Source organism: Neocloeon triangulifer, unplaced genomic scaffold (assembly GCF_031216515.1).
Source record: "Neocloeon triangulifer isolate White Clay Creek 2 clone unplaced genomic scaffold, ASM3121651v1 ptg000015l, whole genome shotgun sequence".
NCBI lineage: Eukaryota > Metazoa > Arthropoda > Insecta > Ephemeroptera > Baetidae > Neocloeon > Neocloeon triangulifer.
In genome coordinates this window covers 5,291,978-5,311,291 of record NW_026775557.1, presented here as the reverse complement: position 1 = coordinate 5,311,291, position 19,314 = coordinate 5,291,978, and the positions used below count along the sequence as shown (strand labels likewise).

At 41.1% G+C, this 19,314-nt stretch overlaps 4 protein-coding genes across 6 annotated transcripts; 1 reads left to right on the top strand and 3 right to left on the bottom strand.

Moving 5' to 3' along the window:
* Positions 1–632: 632 nt before the first annotated feature.
* LOC132202184 (oxysterol-binding protein-related protein 6-like) lies at positions 633–6,965 on the bottom strand. 2 transcript variants are annotated; one of them, XM_059628937.1, is made up of 18 exons: positions 6,523–6,965; positions 6,240–6,463; positions 6,102–6,189; positions 5,877–6,019; positions 5,392–5,559; positions 4,981–5,340; positions 4,542–4,676; positions 4,294–4,492; positions 4,143–4,238; positions 3,994–4,094; positions 3,610–3,808; positions 3,161–3,558; positions 2,990–3,107; positions 2,764–2,927; positions 2,566–2,710; positions 2,239–2,365; positions 2,069–2,182; positions 633–2,012 (listed from the first exon to the last, which is right to left on the bottom strand). In XM_059628937.1, exons 2-18 carry the CDS (start codon positions 6,360–6,362, stop codon positions 1,904–1,906), a joined length of 2,787 nt encoding a protein of 928 aa, XP_059484920.1. In that variant the 5' UTR covers positions 6,363–6,463; positions 6,523–6,965; the 3' UTR covers positions 633–1,903. The 2 variants fall into 2 exon arrangements, with proteins under 2 accessions (XP_059484920.1, XP_059484919.1); XM_059628936.1 differs by having other exon boundaries at positions 3,994–4,238; positions 6,523–6,963.
* A 177-nt stretch (positions 6,966–7,142) lies between these two features.
* On the top strand, positions 7,143–12,227 carry LOC132202185 (probable aminopeptidase NPEPL1). 2 transcript variants are annotated; one of them, XM_059628939.1, is made up of 9 exons: positions 7,143–7,312; positions 7,886–8,053; positions 8,114–8,296; positions 8,395–8,670; positions 8,859–9,262; positions 9,439–9,562; positions 11,416–11,592; positions 11,648–11,758; positions 11,978–12,227. In XM_059628939.1, exons 2-9 carry the CDS (start codon positions 7,901–7,903, stop codon positions 12,122–12,124), a joined length of 1,575 nt encoding a protein of 524 aa, XP_059484922.1. In that variant the 5' UTR covers positions 7,143–7,312; positions 7,886–7,900; the 3' UTR covers positions 12,125–12,227. The 2 variants fall into 2 exon arrangements, with proteins under 2 accessions (XP_059484922.1, XP_059484921.1); XM_059628938.1 differs by having other exon boundaries at positions 7,145–7,312; positions 7,883–8,053.
* Positions 12,164–16,038, bottom strand: LOC132202186 (coactosin-like protein). Its single transcript, XM_059628940.1, has 5 exons — positions 15,880–16,038; positions 13,144–13,226; positions 12,859–12,976; positions 12,588–12,710; positions 12,164–12,414 (listed from the first exon to the last, which is right to left on the bottom strand). Exons 1-5 carry the CDS (start codon positions 15,934–15,936, stop codon positions 12,298–12,300), a joined length of 498 nt encoding a protein of 165 aa, XP_059484923.1. The 5' UTR covers positions 15,937–16,038; the 3' UTR covers positions 12,164–12,297.
* Positions 16,039–16,260: 222 nt separating this feature from the next.
* On the bottom strand, positions 16,261–19,267 carry LOC132202415 (raf homolog serine/threonine-protein kinase Raf). The gene is made up of 3 exons (XM_059629323.1): positions 18,746–19,267; positions 18,246–18,583; positions 16,261–17,874 (listed from the first exon to the last, which is right to left on the bottom strand). Exons 1-3 carry the CDS (start codon positions 19,265–19,267, stop codon positions 16,599–16,601), a joined length of 2,136 nt encoding a protein of 711 aa, XP_059485306.1. The 3' UTR covers positions 16,261–16,598.
* Positions 19,268–19,314: the final 47 nt, after the last annotated feature.

Sequence of the window (19,314 nt, the reverse complement as noted above, 5' to 3'; positions counted from 1 at the left end):
TAAAAAGATTATGCAATTCTTTGATCTTTCAGCTCTAGATTTTTTTTAAAAATATTTTAATATTTAAAATAATGAATTGCAAGATTGCAAAACAGATAGTGAGGAAAATAATGATCATGAATTTCAGGTAGAAAAATTAATCAAAAGACACTCTCCTGATTCCGAGTCAGTAATATAAACTCTTTAGCATAACTTGCTGAGCATAAAGTGCAAGAAAATTCATGGAGTAAAGCAATCGAGTCGAGGAGAACGAGAGTTAAAAATATTAGAAAAAACAAAAGTCATCCAAAGATAGCAAATTTAAAAGATTCAAACAGAATAAAGAGAGAAGATGAAATTACACGATGCGTGACATTATAAATTAATTCTACAAAACTTAGCTCACAATCAGCAATGTTTAAATAAGATTTGGTTAAAATTAACAAAATATGATTGTAATCATTCGAATACATACTCTATCCTAAAAATTTTAAAATTTCCTTAGTCTTCAATGAGATGAAAGTACTTCTCTACAAAAAAAAAAAAATAAAAAAATAAAAAAAAAATAGAAATTTTAATTCAACAGAATAACATAATTATAAATATAATAAATATTATGTCAGTCTTGGAGAGTAATAAAAATCTCATATTCATCAGGTGTCTGGCATCTATAATGGCAAAAACTTTATTCGTAGATTGATTACATAAACGTCTTAATAGTCACTTTGAAACACGTGATGGGAGCATTATTAAATTTTTGTTTCGCTATATAAGCTCAAAGAAATTAGAAAAGAAGAAATAAGTTTTTCAGCATCTCTATTAGTTGTACTATATTGCAATACTCTTGGTTTAGGGCTTGAAACTTAAGATTAATCAGGTAAAAAGCACACAACCCAAATCTCTGATGAAAAATACAGATCTTGATTAGTGGATTTTTTGTTAGTACTTTCTGCTTGCAGACACGGAGGGCAGATTCAAATATCGCGATTTAGACTTATTATTAATTTAATTAGTGACAAACGTGTTTAACAATATTTACTCTCAACGTTTTAGCTCTTGTCTTTAATCTCGAAATAAGCAGCTTTTAGTGTTTATTAGATATACATATATCAAAACACGCGCCTACTCAATCTTGATATTTTATAATCGATTAATGGTGTGTAACATGAGTTCTATTTAAAATCCTAACGTTAGTGAGTTAACCGGCAGCGCTGCTGACACTCAAAAAGCGCGTCAAAATAACGCTTGCAATAAACTTAGCGATTAATGATTGCACTGTGATCATCACTCGCTTTATATCTCAACTCGGAGCCCTCGCGCTTCCAACACCAAATTAGGCACATATGTTTTATCTTTCGTCAGCGTAGAAGTGCACTCACAGATTCATTATGTCAGTGCAATTATTAAAATCAATTTAAAATTTCCAAGAGCAAACAGAAACACTCAGCTCCACACAGCCTTGGTAAACTATTAATTCCATCTCTTTTTCCAGATTATCAACAGCCCCAGATGAAAAAACAATCCATGGCATTTGAAAGTAGCTCATTTTTAGTATACACATGAATCATGCAAACTATGTATCAGCTACTTAAGTATACATGTTTGTAAATAATTGACGATTACATAGGAAATGCATTTTAGAAATTAGCATGCTCGATTTTCTTCTTCTGCTATACATAAGCCTTTTAAATATTTGCTCTTGAGCACAAAAAATTTTCTTCTCGCATGCAACAAAATCGTTCAAGTAAGCAGAGGAGTTTGGTAACAGGAAAGCGGAAGCAATTCGAGAAAAATGGGTTGATTTTCATAATTTTTAACACCTTAAAAATATATTGATCTTGCGAAAAATGAGTTTCATCAAGAAAAAAATGTAAAAATCCTCAAATGGACAAAAATGGCTAAAAGAAACTGGATTTTTGAGTGATCACCAAAGGGCAGGAATGTTAAGGTTGACAAAGCCAGGGTTTTTTCGCTTGACCCAATACAAGTCGTTGTACTCCCAAATTTCTTCATTATTGCTTGACGTGTAACATCTGAAGATTTATATGGGTTAAAATTTTTAAATAAAGTCTAGTTATTTCAGACTAACCTAAACCAACGAGGCACATTTTCTGCATCTTGGCGCTTGCGTCTCTCGCGCTGGGCCTGCTCCAACTGCATCTTCATATTCTCAGCCAACGTCAAATTTCCTTCCTCCAACAGCCTACCAAAAAATTTACAGTTTTTATTGGGTTAACTTTTTGTATTGGTTGGGCTCACCTCTGATCAGGTCTGAATCTTGTGTCTGTGCAAGGCAAATACTTGATCATCTCCCCGTCAATCTCGTTCAGCTCCATTGCAAAGCGTGTGAAGCCATAATAAAGCTCATAGTCCTCAGGCATTGTGCCTGTAAGAGAAAAATTTGCATATATAATTATTTATTTTTATTAATTTTATCCAAGAAAATAATCACTAATCTTCCAATATTATAAAAAGCTGAGGACTTTGCCAAAATTTCATAAAGAATTCCATTTTACTTTCAATGAAATTATAACAAATTGATTAAACTTTCAAGTCCAGTATGATCATCAAGTAAAACCATCTCACCTGGTCTCCATATACATTTGGCAGAAGGCGCCACACCACAGTAAAGGGCCTCGTTCCACTTTCCAAACAGTGTTCTCGCCACCTTGCCATCCGCATTAATAATGTTTCCGTAAATCTCATGCTTCTTAGCAGACCAGTAGCTTGACTAAAAATTGTATTGTTAAAAGAAAAAATTAAAATATCAAAAATTTTTCATACTCGAACAAAAGTGAGTTTGCACTTGATGTTCTTGTTGCTGGTGATGACGAGTTCTCCGTATTGGTCAACCCACCTCTGTCCACCGAAAACATTGTGTACGCAGGTGGTCACTTTGTTCCATTGATAGTGGTCACCCTTTCCTGGCAGCTTCAAATTTACAGTGCCTAATGTATAAAAAAATTTAAATTAGTAATAAGGAAACATTTTAAGGTAATAATTAATTTGCCTGTTGGCTGGAATTCCATCGACTTTCCCCAGAATTTGGTTTTAATCCGTACGTCCTGCCAGAAAATGAAGTTCTTTGACTCAGCATGGCAAACACTGACAGGTGGATGATGCGACACCTTCAGAAAATTTAGTTAACAAATTGTTTTCTCTTAAAAAATGTATTCCCTACTTGTTCAGCAACAAATCTGAAGCCCTTGTCCTCCCTGATGCACTCGTAGGTCTCACCAAGGATGGGGTTGAAAGGTTTGCTGGCGGCGCGATAGTAAGAGGATCCGTACCCTGAGACTGCAAAGGCAGCAATGCAGACCATTCGTTCAAAGGGGTCCTCAAGCTCAGCAGCCTTGTCCAGCAGCTCGCTATACTCAAGCTCCTCGCACAGCCGCTGCAGCATGCTCAATGGCTCGTTCAGTGCCACAGGCATTGACACCTTGGACAGGTCTTTGCCTATGTTCTTACACAGAAGGTTCCACAGGGACAAACCCTCTAGATCAGGACGCGGTGCTGGCAATTTTGTTCGCCGACCTGTGTGGAACTTGGGCATTTCCTTATCATCGTCATCCCCTTGAACTTAAATATATGCTTTTAGGTATATCATGATTAATTTAAAAAACAAACTACCACTCGGGGCAGGCGTGTTATCCGTGCCAAGCTCGCTATTCTCACTGACCACAGAGCCCTCCTCAGAACTCAAGCTTGCCTCGGAGGAGGTCTCGCTGATCATCAGAGCTGTCGACTGGAACTCCTGCGCGTCGAAAAACTCACTAGCGCTAAGACACGAGCTGCTATATGACAATGACTGCTGAAGCTGCTTTGCTGCCTGAAAAATGCAACTCGCCTTGTAGAGCAATTTTCGAAAGGTATTTTCATGAAACAACAGAAGATGTTTAAAGTGAAAATTAAAATTTTTTAATCCCACCTTTTAATTTAAATATTACATTTTACCATCACTTTTATAATAGTTTGAACTAAAATTTAGATTTTTGGAGAGAAAATGGTTTTTACTTGTTCGGACTGGGCGATGGACGAGACATCGCTAAGGTCCGAGTTCTCGTGGATTTTGTTGAGCCTGTTTTTGAGCTCCTTATTTTGATGCAGGGTCGAGGCTAATGAACTTTTCAAATTAGCAATTAACTGAGAGTTTCCAGAAGTACCAAACGCCATCTGGCTACTGTCCAATTCCATTGCTTGCTTCAGACGGTCGCGCTCTACTAGCATTGTCTGTACAGCCTCCTTCAGATTTATATGGACTGAAGATATTTTTCTTTTTAATACAAGCGCACAATTGTTTCCTTTGAGACTCACTCTCCTTGGCTAGGATGACAAAGTCCTCCCTGCAGTGGAAGTCAGGCGTTGTGTTGGTTCGATTGTCACCAACCATGTTCAAGGAAAGCAGGTGCTCAGCGCCTGGCAAACTCTGAGGTCTGGTTGCAGTCAAAACAGCCGATGGCAGGGACGGGTTGCTGTTGCTGAGGTGTGCCGAGTGTGACAGGCCAGATGCGACCTTCCCATCATTTACAATGATGACAATAAATAAAAAGATCATGACTCACAGGTAAATCCGCTTCTGTGTGCTTATTGGGACTGCAGCCCACCAGGTCGGCGGCGCTGCCCTTGGAGCTCTTCTTTTTGCGCAAACCAAACTTGCGCCTGTCTTTCTTCACGTTTGGAGAACTGCCTTCAATTGACTGAAAAAATTAAGAATAAAACTTTAAAAATTGAACTGGGGCTCCATATTGAATTTCCTCATAGCATCAATATGGAAGATTTTTAGAAAATTATTGCAGAAAAAAGGGCTTAAAATTTGATTTCTTCCACTACACTTTTAAAAAAAGTTGGAAAGATTAAAAAAATGCACATTCTTATTTATGAATGAAATAAATTTTTTGCTACTTGAAAAAGAATGATCAAAAACAGAAATTCAGAATTTAAGGTTTAAAATTGAAAATCCAAAATGTTTGAATATTGAGTCTGAGTTTTAAGAACACTCACTTCGGGATGATCATAGCTAGTGGGAAGCTGCTCAATTTGCTCAAGGATGAGGTTCAGCTGGACAAGATTCTGCTGGACAAGGGTGAGCTCTTTTGAGATGGAATCGATGCCTGTCGAGTCCATGATCCAGGTGGCAACGCGCGAGTGCGACTGCTGAGAGGTGGTGGCCGAAGCTGGAGGTGGCTGCGGTGGCGTCTCTTCCACCTCAGGGGTCAATGGCATGGGCTTCAGAGGGCTGAGGTCGGGCGAGACGCGCGACTGCAGCAGATTTCGAGTGCCAAAGGTCAGCACATGCTGGCGGTAAAGGCGATGCAGCTTTAACTGCTCCACCCAATCTTGGAAGGTGTCCAAAGTTTTTGCCTGTAAATCGATTTGAAATAAATCTTTTTAGAAAACTGGATGGCAACAGACCTTGAGATGGTAGATGAACTCCTCGGCATCAATGTCAATTCGTCGACGCTTCAGTTTGCTAGAAATCACGGACAGACCGATGTCTAGTGAGGCATGGTGTTTGCCCCTGGCGATTTCACCAGGGCCTTTGGCGTAAATGAGGATTCCCTTGTCCACCACAAAATACCTCTGAACAGAAAGATACATATTATGAATTTATAAGATGTTACAGTGTTTTAAATAAATGCGAAACTGCCTAAAAATTGGCATTTTTTGCAGTTTATAAAAGATTCACTGGTAATTTTTTTTATCATTTCTGTTTTTTTATTATTATCCTCCTATTTTATGCGATCCTTTAAATTGTCAAAAAAGATAAACCTTAGAAATATTCCTTATGTTTAATTTTTTATTTACATTAAAGGTACTCTTGAAACTGAGAACCTAAAATTATCAAACCTTGCTCCAGTAAACTTGAGATATAATAAAATTATCATAATTTTATATACCTTGTGCCATCCTTTAAGGGGCCACTTGCGCTTCTTGTGGAGGTACCCTTCCCAGGTTTTAGGCTTCTTGTCAAAGCGCTGGCCGTCCTTGAGGCCTTCGAGGATTTCCCACTCGGAGGCGCGCCGCACCACGGCCTTGGAGCCTATGAACAAGACAAAGGACGATTTGGCGAGTCCGTCCACAAGCTGGCTCATCTCAGAGCGCACTGATAGAATCAGGCTTACCATTGGCTGTCGCCTCCTTGGATGGCACTCTGACAAACGTGTCGTTGTTCGAGTCGGCTGACAGACTATTGCTGTCCGCGCTGCCGTCCTATAATTAATCGCTTAATTTATTATGTAATTGATTAATTAAGCAAGTACCGAATCCGAGTTGTGTCCGGCGGACGACTTGGCGCTCTTGTTCTTCTTGTCAGCCATCGCCTTGGATTTGTAGCTGTTGAGACTGGCCGGTTCGGTGGCGATGTGCCGCAGCCCTGACGACATTCTTTTCGCCGACCGACCTGCTCACCAAGGGCTGCACATCTCTGGCCGCTTCATGACATAACATTAATTATGTGCCCCCTCAAATTAGTCCAATTTACGAGCTAAAAAAAACGGGGGGTGTAAAAATGTTGCCAATTCTGCTTTTTCCGTAAACTCTCACATATTTCTCAGCAAATCATCATTCGAATTGCGAATTAGGTGGTATTTTCCGCTCGAAAAAGGCCCTGGTGCTGCGGAAAAGACGGGCAGAGGTGTAATTCTGCGACTTTTTCTAGGCCAACTGGAGAAGTGGGCGTGTTACAAAAGGGTGTTTAAAGAGGAGACGCAAGCACTGCTGTAATTACTCATCACGTTGCTCAACATTATTTCTAATAAGGAAGCTTTACACAGTGAAATTCCGTCAAAAAACTATCTCTCTCACATTAAACTAATCAATTAGACAAATTCAAAAGTTAAATCTATTTTGGTCAGGCCCGAATTGGATTGGCACTTGCGAAAGCAGCGTAAATCCCGTTCTTACAACCCCGGCAGTCGACTGATATCAATCAAAATTTTACATAATTAATCCCATTGATTAGCAATTTAACCCCATTCATTAATCGCCTCCATCCCCTTAATCACTCCGCAAGGCTTTTACACAAATGCCAATCACTTCGTTAATCGGGGATAGATTGATGGATCGATTGTAAAATAATAAAAACAAGAATGACGTACAGTCAAACCCTTTTTATTGAAATGAAAGGAGAGGGGAAGGGGAATTTTACAAAGAACACAAACAAAAAAGCAAGGAGACGAGCTGACGACTTGAGCTGACGAGGTGCAGCAGCAGCGCTAAACAGTAACAGCAGCAGCTGACTGGATCTCGCGGTCGGTCCGATTTCGCCGCTTCATCCGCGCATTTTGTAACAATTGTGCACACGTAAAGCTGCCAAATTACTCTTGTCCATTCGGTAATTATAAATTGAAGACCTTGGCAACATTATTGTTTATGTTTCTGCAATGATTTGATTGAAAAAGCGATTTTAACAAGGAAACTATGTAAAGTTAGTCAAAAATTAATTTTTGGAATTTGTTTTTATCAAGACGAATAAATTAACGCTTAATTATTAGCAAATTAAGCTACACACATAAATAACGTTACATTTAAAATTTTCAACCATTTTTTTGCAAAATTATTTATTTTTCTGATTTCATTTTATATAAAATTGTTTTAAATTTGGAACGCAATTATTTGTTACTACTGGATTTTTTAGACCATAATGCCCTTTTCAATCTTCATATTTTTTAGCTCTATTAGGCGCTTTTCTGAAAGTGTGTTAAAGTGTAATATTTATGAGACATGCGTTCATATCTTTGCTATAGTTAATAAATTTTGATAAATCTCGGAAAGCGATTCAAAAAACAAATAACACGTTTGCTTGTCGCCTTAGCAATTAGGACAATGAATTTATGACACCATATGCTTGAAAAACAAATGATAAGCTTTCAATGAACCTACTTATCTTTACATTTCTTCTCAGAAGACCAGGACACGCACCATGGCGGTAGCGGCGAACGTGGAGTTTGTGACTTCGTTGACCAAGTCTGACCCGCAGAAGCACCCAGTTCTGATTGTCGGACAGACCAAGCACCTGGCTAAGCTGACCTTCAATGACGTCAGAGCCAAACTTGAACCCAGAGTCACTGGCGATGTAATACAATATTTTTTGAAAATTTTATTTTTCTCTGAAACAAACGATTTAATTTTACAGGTGTTGTCTGCTGCGATTGCCAGCCTGCACCCTTCACCAACAGACTCTTGTTCCCTTTACCTGAATCTGGCCACAGTGGCCGCCCTGCCAGTCAAGTGCAGCAGACACAACACCCCTGCCAGGGTGCATTCCATCTCGAAGCTTGTCCGCAGCAGCTCCATTGGCGTCGACGAAACTGTCATGGTAAAATTTTGGTTACAAAGAAATTTAAGATTTTTTTCCATTTACAATTTTTTTCTATTTACAATTTTTTTTCTTTACAATTTTTTAAAAAATTTCAGGTAGTCTGTGAAAGGAGTGATGTGTACGCTTCAGCCTGCGCTGTTGCCAGGGCGTACCCGTTGTACTCGAGGAAAACATCGAGCAACTCTACCTCGAGCACGCCGCCGACAGTCTCAGTCTACTTTCTGATTGTGTCTGAAGATTCTCCTGTGGTTGAGGCCCCTCTGCTTGCCTCGGAGGTCGAGTGCCTTCAGAGTGCAGCTTTCGGTGTCAGACTGGCCGCCAAGATTGTCGACATGCCTTGCAATGAGATGAACGTTGCCCACTTCGTCAAAGTAAATCATTGAAATATTAAATAAAAGATCATGTCTAATTAATATTGGTTAGGGCAGTATTTTGTTTTCTGGAAAGGGTTAGTTCAATTCAATTTAGTTACAAAATAGTTTAAATTATTCAAAACTGTTGCTGCAAATGGAAAAATCTTAGCAATCTCATTAAAAAATTAATTTTTATTTGATTGAAGGAAGTGGCGGATGTTGGAAAACTGGTCGGCGCGAGTCTGACGGTGATTGAGGGAGAGGATTTGAATAAAAAGGGCTTCGGAGGTATCTATGGTGTGGGCAAGGCGGCGTCCGTACCTCCTGCACTGGCCGTGCTGAGCCACCGGCCGGAGGGCGCCACTGTGACGGTGGCCTGGGTGGGCAAAGGCATTGTCTATGACACTGGCGGCCTCAGCATCAAGGGCAAAACGGCAATGCCGGGCATGAAGAGGGACTGTGGAGGTGCCGCCGCCGTCCTTGGCGCCTTCTATGCCGCCGTCCGCCAGGGCTTCAGCCAGAACTTGCACGCTGTCTTCTGTCTGGCTGAGAACGCTGTTGGTCCGACCGCCACCCGCCCGGACGACGTCCACACCCTCTACTCCGGAAGGTAGGCAACCTTGCATTTACTTTTTAATTTTATTTAAGTTAAGCCTTCATTCTTTTTTTTTGCAATTATTTAACTTTTAACTTAAATTAATGCCCGGCAATGGATATCCCAATCTTTGGGCAAAGAATTTGTAAATAATTGTAATAATCAATTTTATTTGAAACATAATTTTAAAGAACTGTTGAGATCAACAACACCGACGCTGAGGGCCGCCTGGTGTTGTCTGATGGCGTCACCTATGCACAGAAGGACCTCAACGCTTCCATCATCATTGATATGGCCACTCTCACAGGCGCTCAGGTATTAATGAATATCAATTTTCCTCGAGTGAAGAAGTTGTCACTAGAGGAGGCATTCTATTGATGAAAACGGGGTTTGTCCCCTGTTGGAAAAATATTTTGTTATTGTTTTTTTTCCCAAAATACAAACTACTCTGCCAGTTTTGGCCCCTGATATTTAATAAAAACAGTCAGCAAAAATTGAAATAAAAATGAGCGAAAATATTTCAACTGTACAGTGTTTTGGCAGGGGTCATACGATCGTGACCATATTTGAGACCCATAAAGACCATGTCAAGAGGTTTTCAAAAATATGTAGTTTTACCCCATTATCTCAAAATTTATGGGTTTTACGGGACGTTCAAATTTGGATTTTGGAAAATTTCAAAAGGCTGTATCTCGGCTTCCCGTTGACGTAGAACAAAAATCCGGGTATGGTTGAATTTTTCTCATTGCCCTCCACAACTTTGCTGTTGAAAGCAAAATCGTATGTCAAAGTTCAAGGTCACTTCTGGTGACCTCGTGACCTTTGACCTCACAATTGAAGGTTATCCCCGAATTTTATTTCAATTCTGAGATAGCCATTTTGTAGAACGTGAAATTTTACGCTATATAAGAAAATAAACCAGATGGCGTTTTTTGTTAAAAAATTAATAAATAAATTAAAAGAGCAAAAAACGTGGTTTTCCGAGCATTTTTGCTGGGTAAATATGTTTGAACCACCGTAACTTTTTTTCTGGGCAAGATAGCCCCACATACCTAATGACAAAAAGTAATTGTCTTGACACGGCCCATCTAATGATGTATCACACGTGGTGTTCAGGTCACAAAAGGTCATTGACCCCGGTGACCTTTGACCTTCCCATGGTTTTTTCGTCACGTGTGGCACATGATTCAAAAGAAAACATTAAGAGGGTCATTTTGGTGCCCAGAAATCTGTTGTAGCTCGAGCAGAAGTAAAATTATTACTGTTTTTGTAATAAAAAGTGATCGAAATCGCATCGTAAAAAAACGTAATTCTAGGATAACTCTGCTTCTCTGAAAGCTACAACAGATTTCTGGGCACCAAAATGACCCTCTTAATGTTCTCTTTTGAATCATGTGCCACACGTGACGAAACAACCATGGGAAGGTCAAAGGTCACCGGGGTCAATGACCTTTTGTGACCTGAACACCACGTGTGATACATCATTAGATGGGCCGTGTCAAGACAATTACTTTTTGTCATTAGGTATGTGGGGCTATCTTGCCCAGAAAAAAAGTTACGGTGGTTCAAACATATTTACCCAGCAAAAATGCTCGGAAAACCACGTTTTTTGCTCTTTTAATTTATTTATTAATTTTTTAACAAAAAACACCATCTGGTTTATTTTCTTATATAGCGTAAAATTTCACGTTCTACAAAATGGCTATCTCAGAATTGAAATAAAATTCGGGGATAACCTTCAATTGTGAGGTCAAAGGTCACGAGGTCACCAGAAGTGACCTTGAACTTTGACATACGATTTTGCTTTCAACAGCAAAGTTGTAGAGGGCAATGAGAAAAATTCAACCATACCCGGATTTTTGTTCTACGTCAACGGGAAGCCGAGATACAGCCTTTTGAAATTTTCCAAAATCCAAATTTGAACGTCCCGTAAAACCCATAAATTTTGAGATAATGGGGTAAAACTATATATTTTTGAAAACCTCTTGACATGGTCTTTATGGGTCTCAAATATGGTCACGATCGTATGACCCCTGCCAAAACACTGTACAGTTGAAATATTTTCGCCGAAATATTTTTAAAAAATAAATAAAATATGTGAGTGCAAAGCCTGTTTTTTCGCCACAATATTTCCCACTTTTTTTTATTGAATATTTCAATATTTTCAGGGCATAGCAACTGGAAAGTACCATGGGGCCATTCTGACCAACAACGAGGAGTGGGAGCAGATTGGAGTGCAGGCGGGTAAGAACTGCGGAGACCTGCTTTTCCCGATTCCCTACTGCCCTGAGCTGCACTTCAGCGAGTTTGCCTCTGCCATAGCTGACATGAAGAACTCTGTCGCTGTAAATTGCCCAAACACAATTTTTCCCCTTTTAATTTTCACTAAAATCTCTGTAGGATCGAAACAACGCCCAGTCATCATGCGCCGGCCTCTTCATCGCGTCCAATTTGGGCTTTGACTGGCCTGGTACTTGGGTCCACATTGACATGGCCTATCCAGTGCACAGTGTAAGTAAAAATTTTGGTCAAAATCTTTTTTTTTCAAAAGCTCTCAGTTTCACTTCATTTAATAAAATAGACTAATTCAAATTGAAAATTTTTATTCATTTTTCTTACTAAAGTGTATCATTTTTCATTTCAAATAAAAAAATGTTCCATTATTTAAATTTTCAAAATAGTATAATAGAAGATTTTAAAATAAATATCATTTTGATTATTTTTTTTCAGGGCGAACGAGCTACTGGGTATGGGGTGGCTCTGCTGAACGCAATGTGCGGTCACTTCTCCAAGGACCCAACCCTGCTCGCCCTGAGCCCTTACAATGCCAGCAGCGATGATGAGGCAAACGCTTGCAAAAAGCAGCGCCGCAACTGATGTTCTGCAGTAAGTTTTGCCAGTATTGAAAATTTGGAATTAAGAAGGGAAATATTTTGTTTGACTTCACAACGTTTAATAAAATAATGATTTTTTCAAAGGGTATAGTATTTTAAATTAGTTTTCACGGTGATTAGTTAGATTCGAGTGCAGAGTTTTTGGAGGATGGTCATTCAGAGATCTCGAACGCCCGTTCCGTAGTTGGCACCTCCAGCTTTCACCAGCTGGTCCATGAAGAAATCGACCTCAAATTCAGCAGAGCTCTCCAGTTGCAACTCGACGGCAAAATTCTGCATTCAAACAAAAAGTTATAAATTTTAAAAGGAAACCGCTGAAATGGAAAACGATTTTGCGGCGATAAGAGAAAAAGAAATAAAATGATAAGAGTCGCATTTGTAATCGCGTCGGTTTGTTGATTCGGCGGCAAAGACTTTTGAACGAAGCGAGAAACGAACGGACTTACCGCGAGAATTTCCTTCATTTTCGCCTTGTCAGTGCTCATTTTGGCTCGCTTCATAACACCGACCGCAGGCCCAATCCAAGTGATGAAGAGGAACTTCTTTCTTTTGCTCATTTCATCGCCCATCTAGATTTTGAAAACCAGAAAATGAGAAAAATGAACTGTGATCCAAAAATACTTTATTTGAGACCAAATTTCATATTTATTTTTAAAATGATATTTTTTTAAACATATATTAAAACATTGAGCAAATAGAAAATAAACAGTCTTTTACCTGTAGTCTAAGGTAACCAAAAGCGCGTTCGTCGTCGTGGAATTGGGCGCGGAAGTCTTCGAAGCCCTCGCCCCTGGCCGAGCACACGATGCTGCTGTCTTCAAACTTGTACACGACCCTGCAAATTAATTGGAGCGCCCGTTTAACTGCGATACCATCTTTGAATGAGTCGAGCGCGAGTTTTCTTTCAGTGCGATTGGCGGTGCGTGTAAACCGCTCGGCGCCAAAATAATGAAAATAATTGCTCGGCGAATTTTTGTTTTCCTTTCACAGGAGGAGACTCACCAGTCAGTGGGCGACGCGTCCGACCGCACGTCCTCGTACGCTTCTTTGATTTCCGACCGGTCGATCACAGTCGCCATGGACACCTGCGAATTCAAAACACCTCAACTAAAGACTAATAATACAAGCTCTGAATCCCGGGAGTTAAAATATAACTTTCAGAGTTTTCAGACCTCGGGAAAGGAAGCCGGAAACAAATTTTACATGATAATTATATCATTGAAAGATTAAAAAAAAAAAACCTATCTATTTCCTCCTCTATACTCATATTAGAATTTCACGGAATTTTAATTCGAATGGAGAGTAAATAAATAAATAAAATTTGAGGTTGCAAGTTTTTGGACTTGGCGAGTACATGCACATCTTCTCAGTTTTTGCCGGTGCATGCGGGAACCCTTTTGCGTGGCCTGACGTCATTCTGATTTAAGTCGCTCAGTCTGCGGCAAAAAGTGTTTCCTCTCTTTCTCCGCAGTTGAAGAGACGCCTCTCTTTTTTATTGTTATATTTGATAAAATTTTAAGAAGAGTAGATCGAGGAGCAAATCGACCTCTGCTCGGAGCTACTGTAAATTTTCACACGCGCGTGCAACTTTGACGGCGTGTGTGTTGCTTGCAGTATCAAATTATCTAATTATCTAGCGAGTGCCCTGGCACGGTGTCTCGGTTTTGCTCTGGCTGCTCCGCTCGTTCTTTCTCCGCGCCGCGAAAAGGAATTAATTGAGTGTGTATGTGTGTGCGAAGGAAAGGCTGTAAACCGGCTGACCAAATTGTTTGTTCTCTTTAAACTCCAATTCACAACTGGCCCGTTTAGACCCGTCTTAAACTCTAATTGGCGTCACGATTAACGAGCAGCAAGAAATTTAATTGGCAGCTCCTTTTTTTTCAACACTCGCAAATATAATTTAGTGGAACGCCATTAATTAATTGATTGATAATTTTCTTTCTTTCTATTTTTAGAAAAAAAGGTTAATTATTTTGCTTGCTCGCGAATTTCGTAATGCAGATTTGAAAAAAATTCTCACGCGTCTCTCTCTGCAAAAGAGAGAATTGAAGATGTGCAATGCAACGGCGACAAGTAATAAATACGCTCGCGGTGTCCGATACCGAGAAATCGAAAATGCACTCGCGGTAACGGTTCGCGTTACAAAAGATCAGGACGAAACCAAAGAACCTGTTTGCACCAGCAGTCGACCGTCATTGCTTTGTATAATGGGCTGAAAAGAGAGAGAGGCGCATCTTCTCTTTAACAAAAGATTGCGTTGTTCCGTCTGTTGTCGGAATAAAACAATAAATGAATTCACACTCGATCGGTTTGCCACTCTGATAGCGGCCAAACAAAACTATTTCGCGGTTTTCTCCTCCATTGGTACACTTTTCAGATGTGATCGATTTTCGCCCGCGGGGAAAAATTTTATTGTTGCACCATCGAGATTAACCTACATTGCGATTATTAAATTAATTAACTGAAGGACAGAGAGATCGTGAATTTAAAGACGGTCGAAGTTACATCAGTAGAAACCTCCCTAGCTGACAATGGCAGGAAGTGGGTTTTTGTTTTTGTGCGAGCATATAAAAGATTAACGTGGAAAAATAAATACATATCACGGTCGCCGCAGCAAAATGTTTTTAGCACCGAGAGTCTTTCGAAGTTTATGCAGAGAGGCAGCAAACTAGCTCACGTACACAGACTGCAGTGCACGCGCCATATGGCTTTAATTGAGCACAAGAGCATAAAGCACCCTTGGGGCGCTCTCTCGATTTTGTCCCAAAGAAAACGGGCCATCTGGACGCCTTGCGCGGAGGAAGCGCCGTTTCACACTCGGCTGAACCCGCAAGAATTTCAAAACTTTGCAGTTTCCTGCCGCTGACCCATCATGATTTTTTTTCTGCTAACATTTATTTTGCCGATTTTTGTCGCCGATCGAGGCCACACACAATGCATGCAGTCGCGGCACAGAGATTTCTTGCCGCCGGGCGCCCTCACACCTACGGCTCGAGCGCAATTTACCAATTTATACGCGCCGGTATGTCGCACTCGCACATGCCACTTTAAGTCTCGATTCGCAAGGTAATTTTTACAGCTGCTTAAAAGGTAGCTGGATTAAATATAAAACGGTATCAATTGAGGCAAATCTTTCGGACACACAAAGAAATATTTTTTTAAGCTTAATAAATCTTTCTATTTTCTCTTGTAAAAGTAATCAAAATGTATTTTTTAATTTATGAATTATATTTTGCGGTAGAGAATGTCCAGTAAAATATCAATAAACATAATTTTAACGTAAAGAATAACAAATTATTTTTAACAAAAAATTAAATCATTGTACAAATGCACAAATTTGTAGACGCAACTCTTTTCGATTAAGAATTAATTCACTAACCATCTTGAGAGATGAAGAATAAAAGTCTCAAAATTAAAAAAGGGCCAATTTACTCGAATGTATCATTTGGTGCGCGCCGCCTCTCACTTGCTCTCGCGCGCGGTGACTCATTTTCTTTCCTCCCGATCTCTCCAAAGCGTTTATTTGAGGCCGAGTGCCAATCAACATGCATTAAAAATTAATTAATTTTTAAACTATAATTAAATTTTGGAAATAAAAAAACCAAATTTTCATCGATACGTGTAAGAAAATAAAAATATTTATGCAATAAAAGTGGGTGAATTTTCAAACATAAATGCACCGAATAAAAAGTCGTCTCAAAATTGAATTATAAAATGTTTCCAATAAAAAAAGAAAACCTTTTTGGGTCCATCCTCGTTGATGTACTCGTCAGCCATGGCGATTTTGGTGGACATTGCAGAGAATCAGACAGACACCTTTGAAGAGCGCTCGCTCGCAGCACAGACTGCCGGCTGCTCCGCTACTCGCGACGGGATTTCTTCTTCCAGCCAGGATGAGTGAGCAAACGACCGACTGCAGCAGCACACGCATTCAAAGCCCTCTAGCGCACGCCGCCCGCAAAAACCCATGACACACATTATTATGCATCTATCAAAAATTAGGATGCCAAGAGGAGTCGAATTTCCAGAGTGTTTTTTCAGAATGTTTTTTTTAATTCCATTTTCTCTAATTACTTTTTTAAGAGAACTGGGATTGAAAAGAAAGAAATGAAATAACAGTGGATTAATTTTTATGTATGCTCTAGTATTTACATTCTTTTTGCTTGTAGTTCACACGAAAGTAGCGCAAAAGGTGTGTTTTTGTTTTTCGCAATAATGAATTCTCTCTTTTTCCGAAATCAATTAAGTACAGCGGCAACACGTTGAGTAATAGTTAAACCAAGCGAATAAATTAAAACGGCGAACTTGTTCACGCAAGTCTGGAACTGAAAATGCATCAAACTCTGTGTCCTATGGTTCGAAACCGCACTCTAATTAAATTAATCCCAGTCCAACCGGGTTCAGCACTGGCTAAAGAGCGTCTGGTCCGTAAAGTCTGGGTGGAATGATCCGTAAACTCAGAAGGGGAAGGCGCCGTAGGGCGGGAAGTTGACGGGGGTCTTGGGCGACGCGCACTCGTACATCAGCTCGTCGGACTGAAGCTGGGCGCTGTTGAGGGTCGGCTCGGACACCGAGTGCTGGATCTTGGGCAGGGCGTACAGGATGCTGTCCAGAGAGGCCAGGATCTGTTTGAACAGGGGTCGCTGGTCGCGCTGGAACTTGACGCAGTTCTTGGCCAGCCGGCGCATGCCCTTGGGCGTGTCCGGCCGCGCCTTGTTAAAGTCTGGCTTCAGCTTGCCCTGGCCGACCATGAACAAAATCTGGTCCTTGTTCTTGATGTTGCCGTAGGGCAGCAACCCGGCCAGCAACTCGTACAACACAATTCCGAAGGCGTACACGTCCGACTGGAAACTGTACGGCGACTCTTCCTGCATTCGAATCACCTCAGGCGCCATCCACAGAATCGATCCGGCCGGTTGGTGGAACTGCTGCGACCCGGCCCAGTTGGCCTTGACCGTCGCCAGCCCAAAGTCGCCGATTTTCACAGTCAAGTCATCTCGAAGGAAAATGTTGTTGCTCTTCAAATCGCGGTGGATGATGTTCTTGGCGTGCAGGTAGTCCATGCCCTGGGCGATCTGGTGCGCGATCTTGATCAGGTGGAGGAGCTCGAACTTGATTTCCATGACGTGCAAATGCTTGTAGAGACTCGAGCCCTCGCACCACTGCGTCACAATGCACAACTCGGGATCCGAAACGCAGCCCATGAAGAGGAGAATGTTGACGTGACGCGTCTTTTTGAGCACAGCCACTTCGTTCTTGAACGCCTGCAGCTGCGCAGGCGTTGGGTTTTTCACATTCAGGGTCTTGATGGCTACTGGGCCGTGCCAGTGGCCCTTGTACACCGTCCCGAAGGACCCTGACCCGATCCGCTGGCCCTTTAGTAGTTCGTCGTTTGAGATCTCCCAGTCGTCTATGGACTCGCGCGCCGTTCGGATGATGTCCGTCAGTTTCTTGCTGCTCTCGTCTGCGCTCCGCGCTCTGGGTCGCGACCTCATCACTTTGGTCGGTGACACCTGAGTGCTGTGCGTCGCCTTCGGCTCGCCCATTGACGGGATCAGCGACACTGACGCACCCCCATCCCCAGGCGAGTAGTGCGCCCCGTCCCCTCTGTTCTGGCCCGCTTGCTCCACCAAGTTGAAGTACACATTTGGAACTGATGTTGAGTGTTGTTGCGCTAACGTCGGGTGGCCGGTTCGGCCCAGTAGCGGGTCTGGTGATGGAGGATTGAAGTATCTGCGAACAAACAAGAGGATACATTTAAATCAAATGAAATTTCACAATCAAATAACTCCAAGAATGCGAAGAAGTGATCATAATTGTAACTTTTTTGAGATCTTAAAACCCAAAGAAACCACTCGAAACGGGAATTAATTAAATTAGTACTGTGACTCAAGTACTAATTTATAATAATTGTAACGTTGAAAATTTATTCATATAGATTGATTGAGAATTCGATTTATGTCAATTCGGCCCAGCTGTGATTGTTACCTTGGCATACAGACCAAAAAACATTAATTTTCTTCCCTTTTCACGTTGAAAAACTTTTGAAGTTCAATTTTTTTGTTCTTTTTTCCAATTCAACTAATTATTTAATTAATACAAACCTTGAGTCGCCAGGATTTAGAATGCCAGCGATGGAGTCAGGGCCCTGGGCAAGGAGATACTGCAGGTACTTGGTCTGCTCGCCAATCTGTTGGCAGAGCGTGGGCACTTTTGCGGCGCAGCGTTGGTGGAACTTGTAGCCACAGGTGCGGCAGTAGAAGCCCTGGAAGAGTAACTTACGGCAGCACTCGCAGTACGTTAACGAGAAGAAGGTCTTGCGCGCGTAGTTGTGCGAAATGCTGGTTGTGATCGGAAAGTTGCTATTGATCTCCACTGTGATCTCCTCGCCTTCCAGCATTGAAATGTCCACATCCCATGCAATTGGTATTTTCGTCTCTCCCTAAAAATCAAAATTAAATGTGATCAATTATAACATCAGTTGAATGATCTGATAACTAAATAATATAACTGAGGAAATTGAAAATAATTAAATAAAGATTATTAATTGTTCTATTTTCTATTATTTACAAATATGTTTTTATACATATGTTAATTTTCTTACCTTGTAAACAATACACATGTCTGGGGAGAGCTTTCTGAGGCTCATGGCCTTGGCAAGGGCCTCTCGGACGCTGAGACCAGGTCGCACCTGCACAGAGGTGCGCTGCTGGTTAGGCAGGTGGGCGCGTATCACAGATTTAAAGGGCGAGCACGGCACCACAGCGGGGTAGCTGATTTCATCGTCCTGCGTCACCATAATTGGGTGGATGTTATCGGAGGCGTCACCTTGTGAATTGTTCTCCATTTCAAGGCGGATCTTGCGCTCGAGCTCTTCCTCACGAGCGATGAAGCCGTGCAGCTTTGAGGTGAGCTCGTTGTACTCACTCACATACATTGGCGGTTGGAAGTCAGCAAACTTGGAATTTAACGCCTCAATGTTCTTCCGCGTTATACTGATCAAACTTTGAATGTTCTGCAAGGTCTCCTGCAACGTCTGCAGGTCCTCACTATCCATCGAGCGCGTCGGGCTGTTCAGTGACGGGTTCGAAACCTCATCGTCGTTGAACTCCTGACCGCTCGCCATTTTTAATTAGTTTTTATTCACTTCAATCGTTCAAAAAAAGTACACTT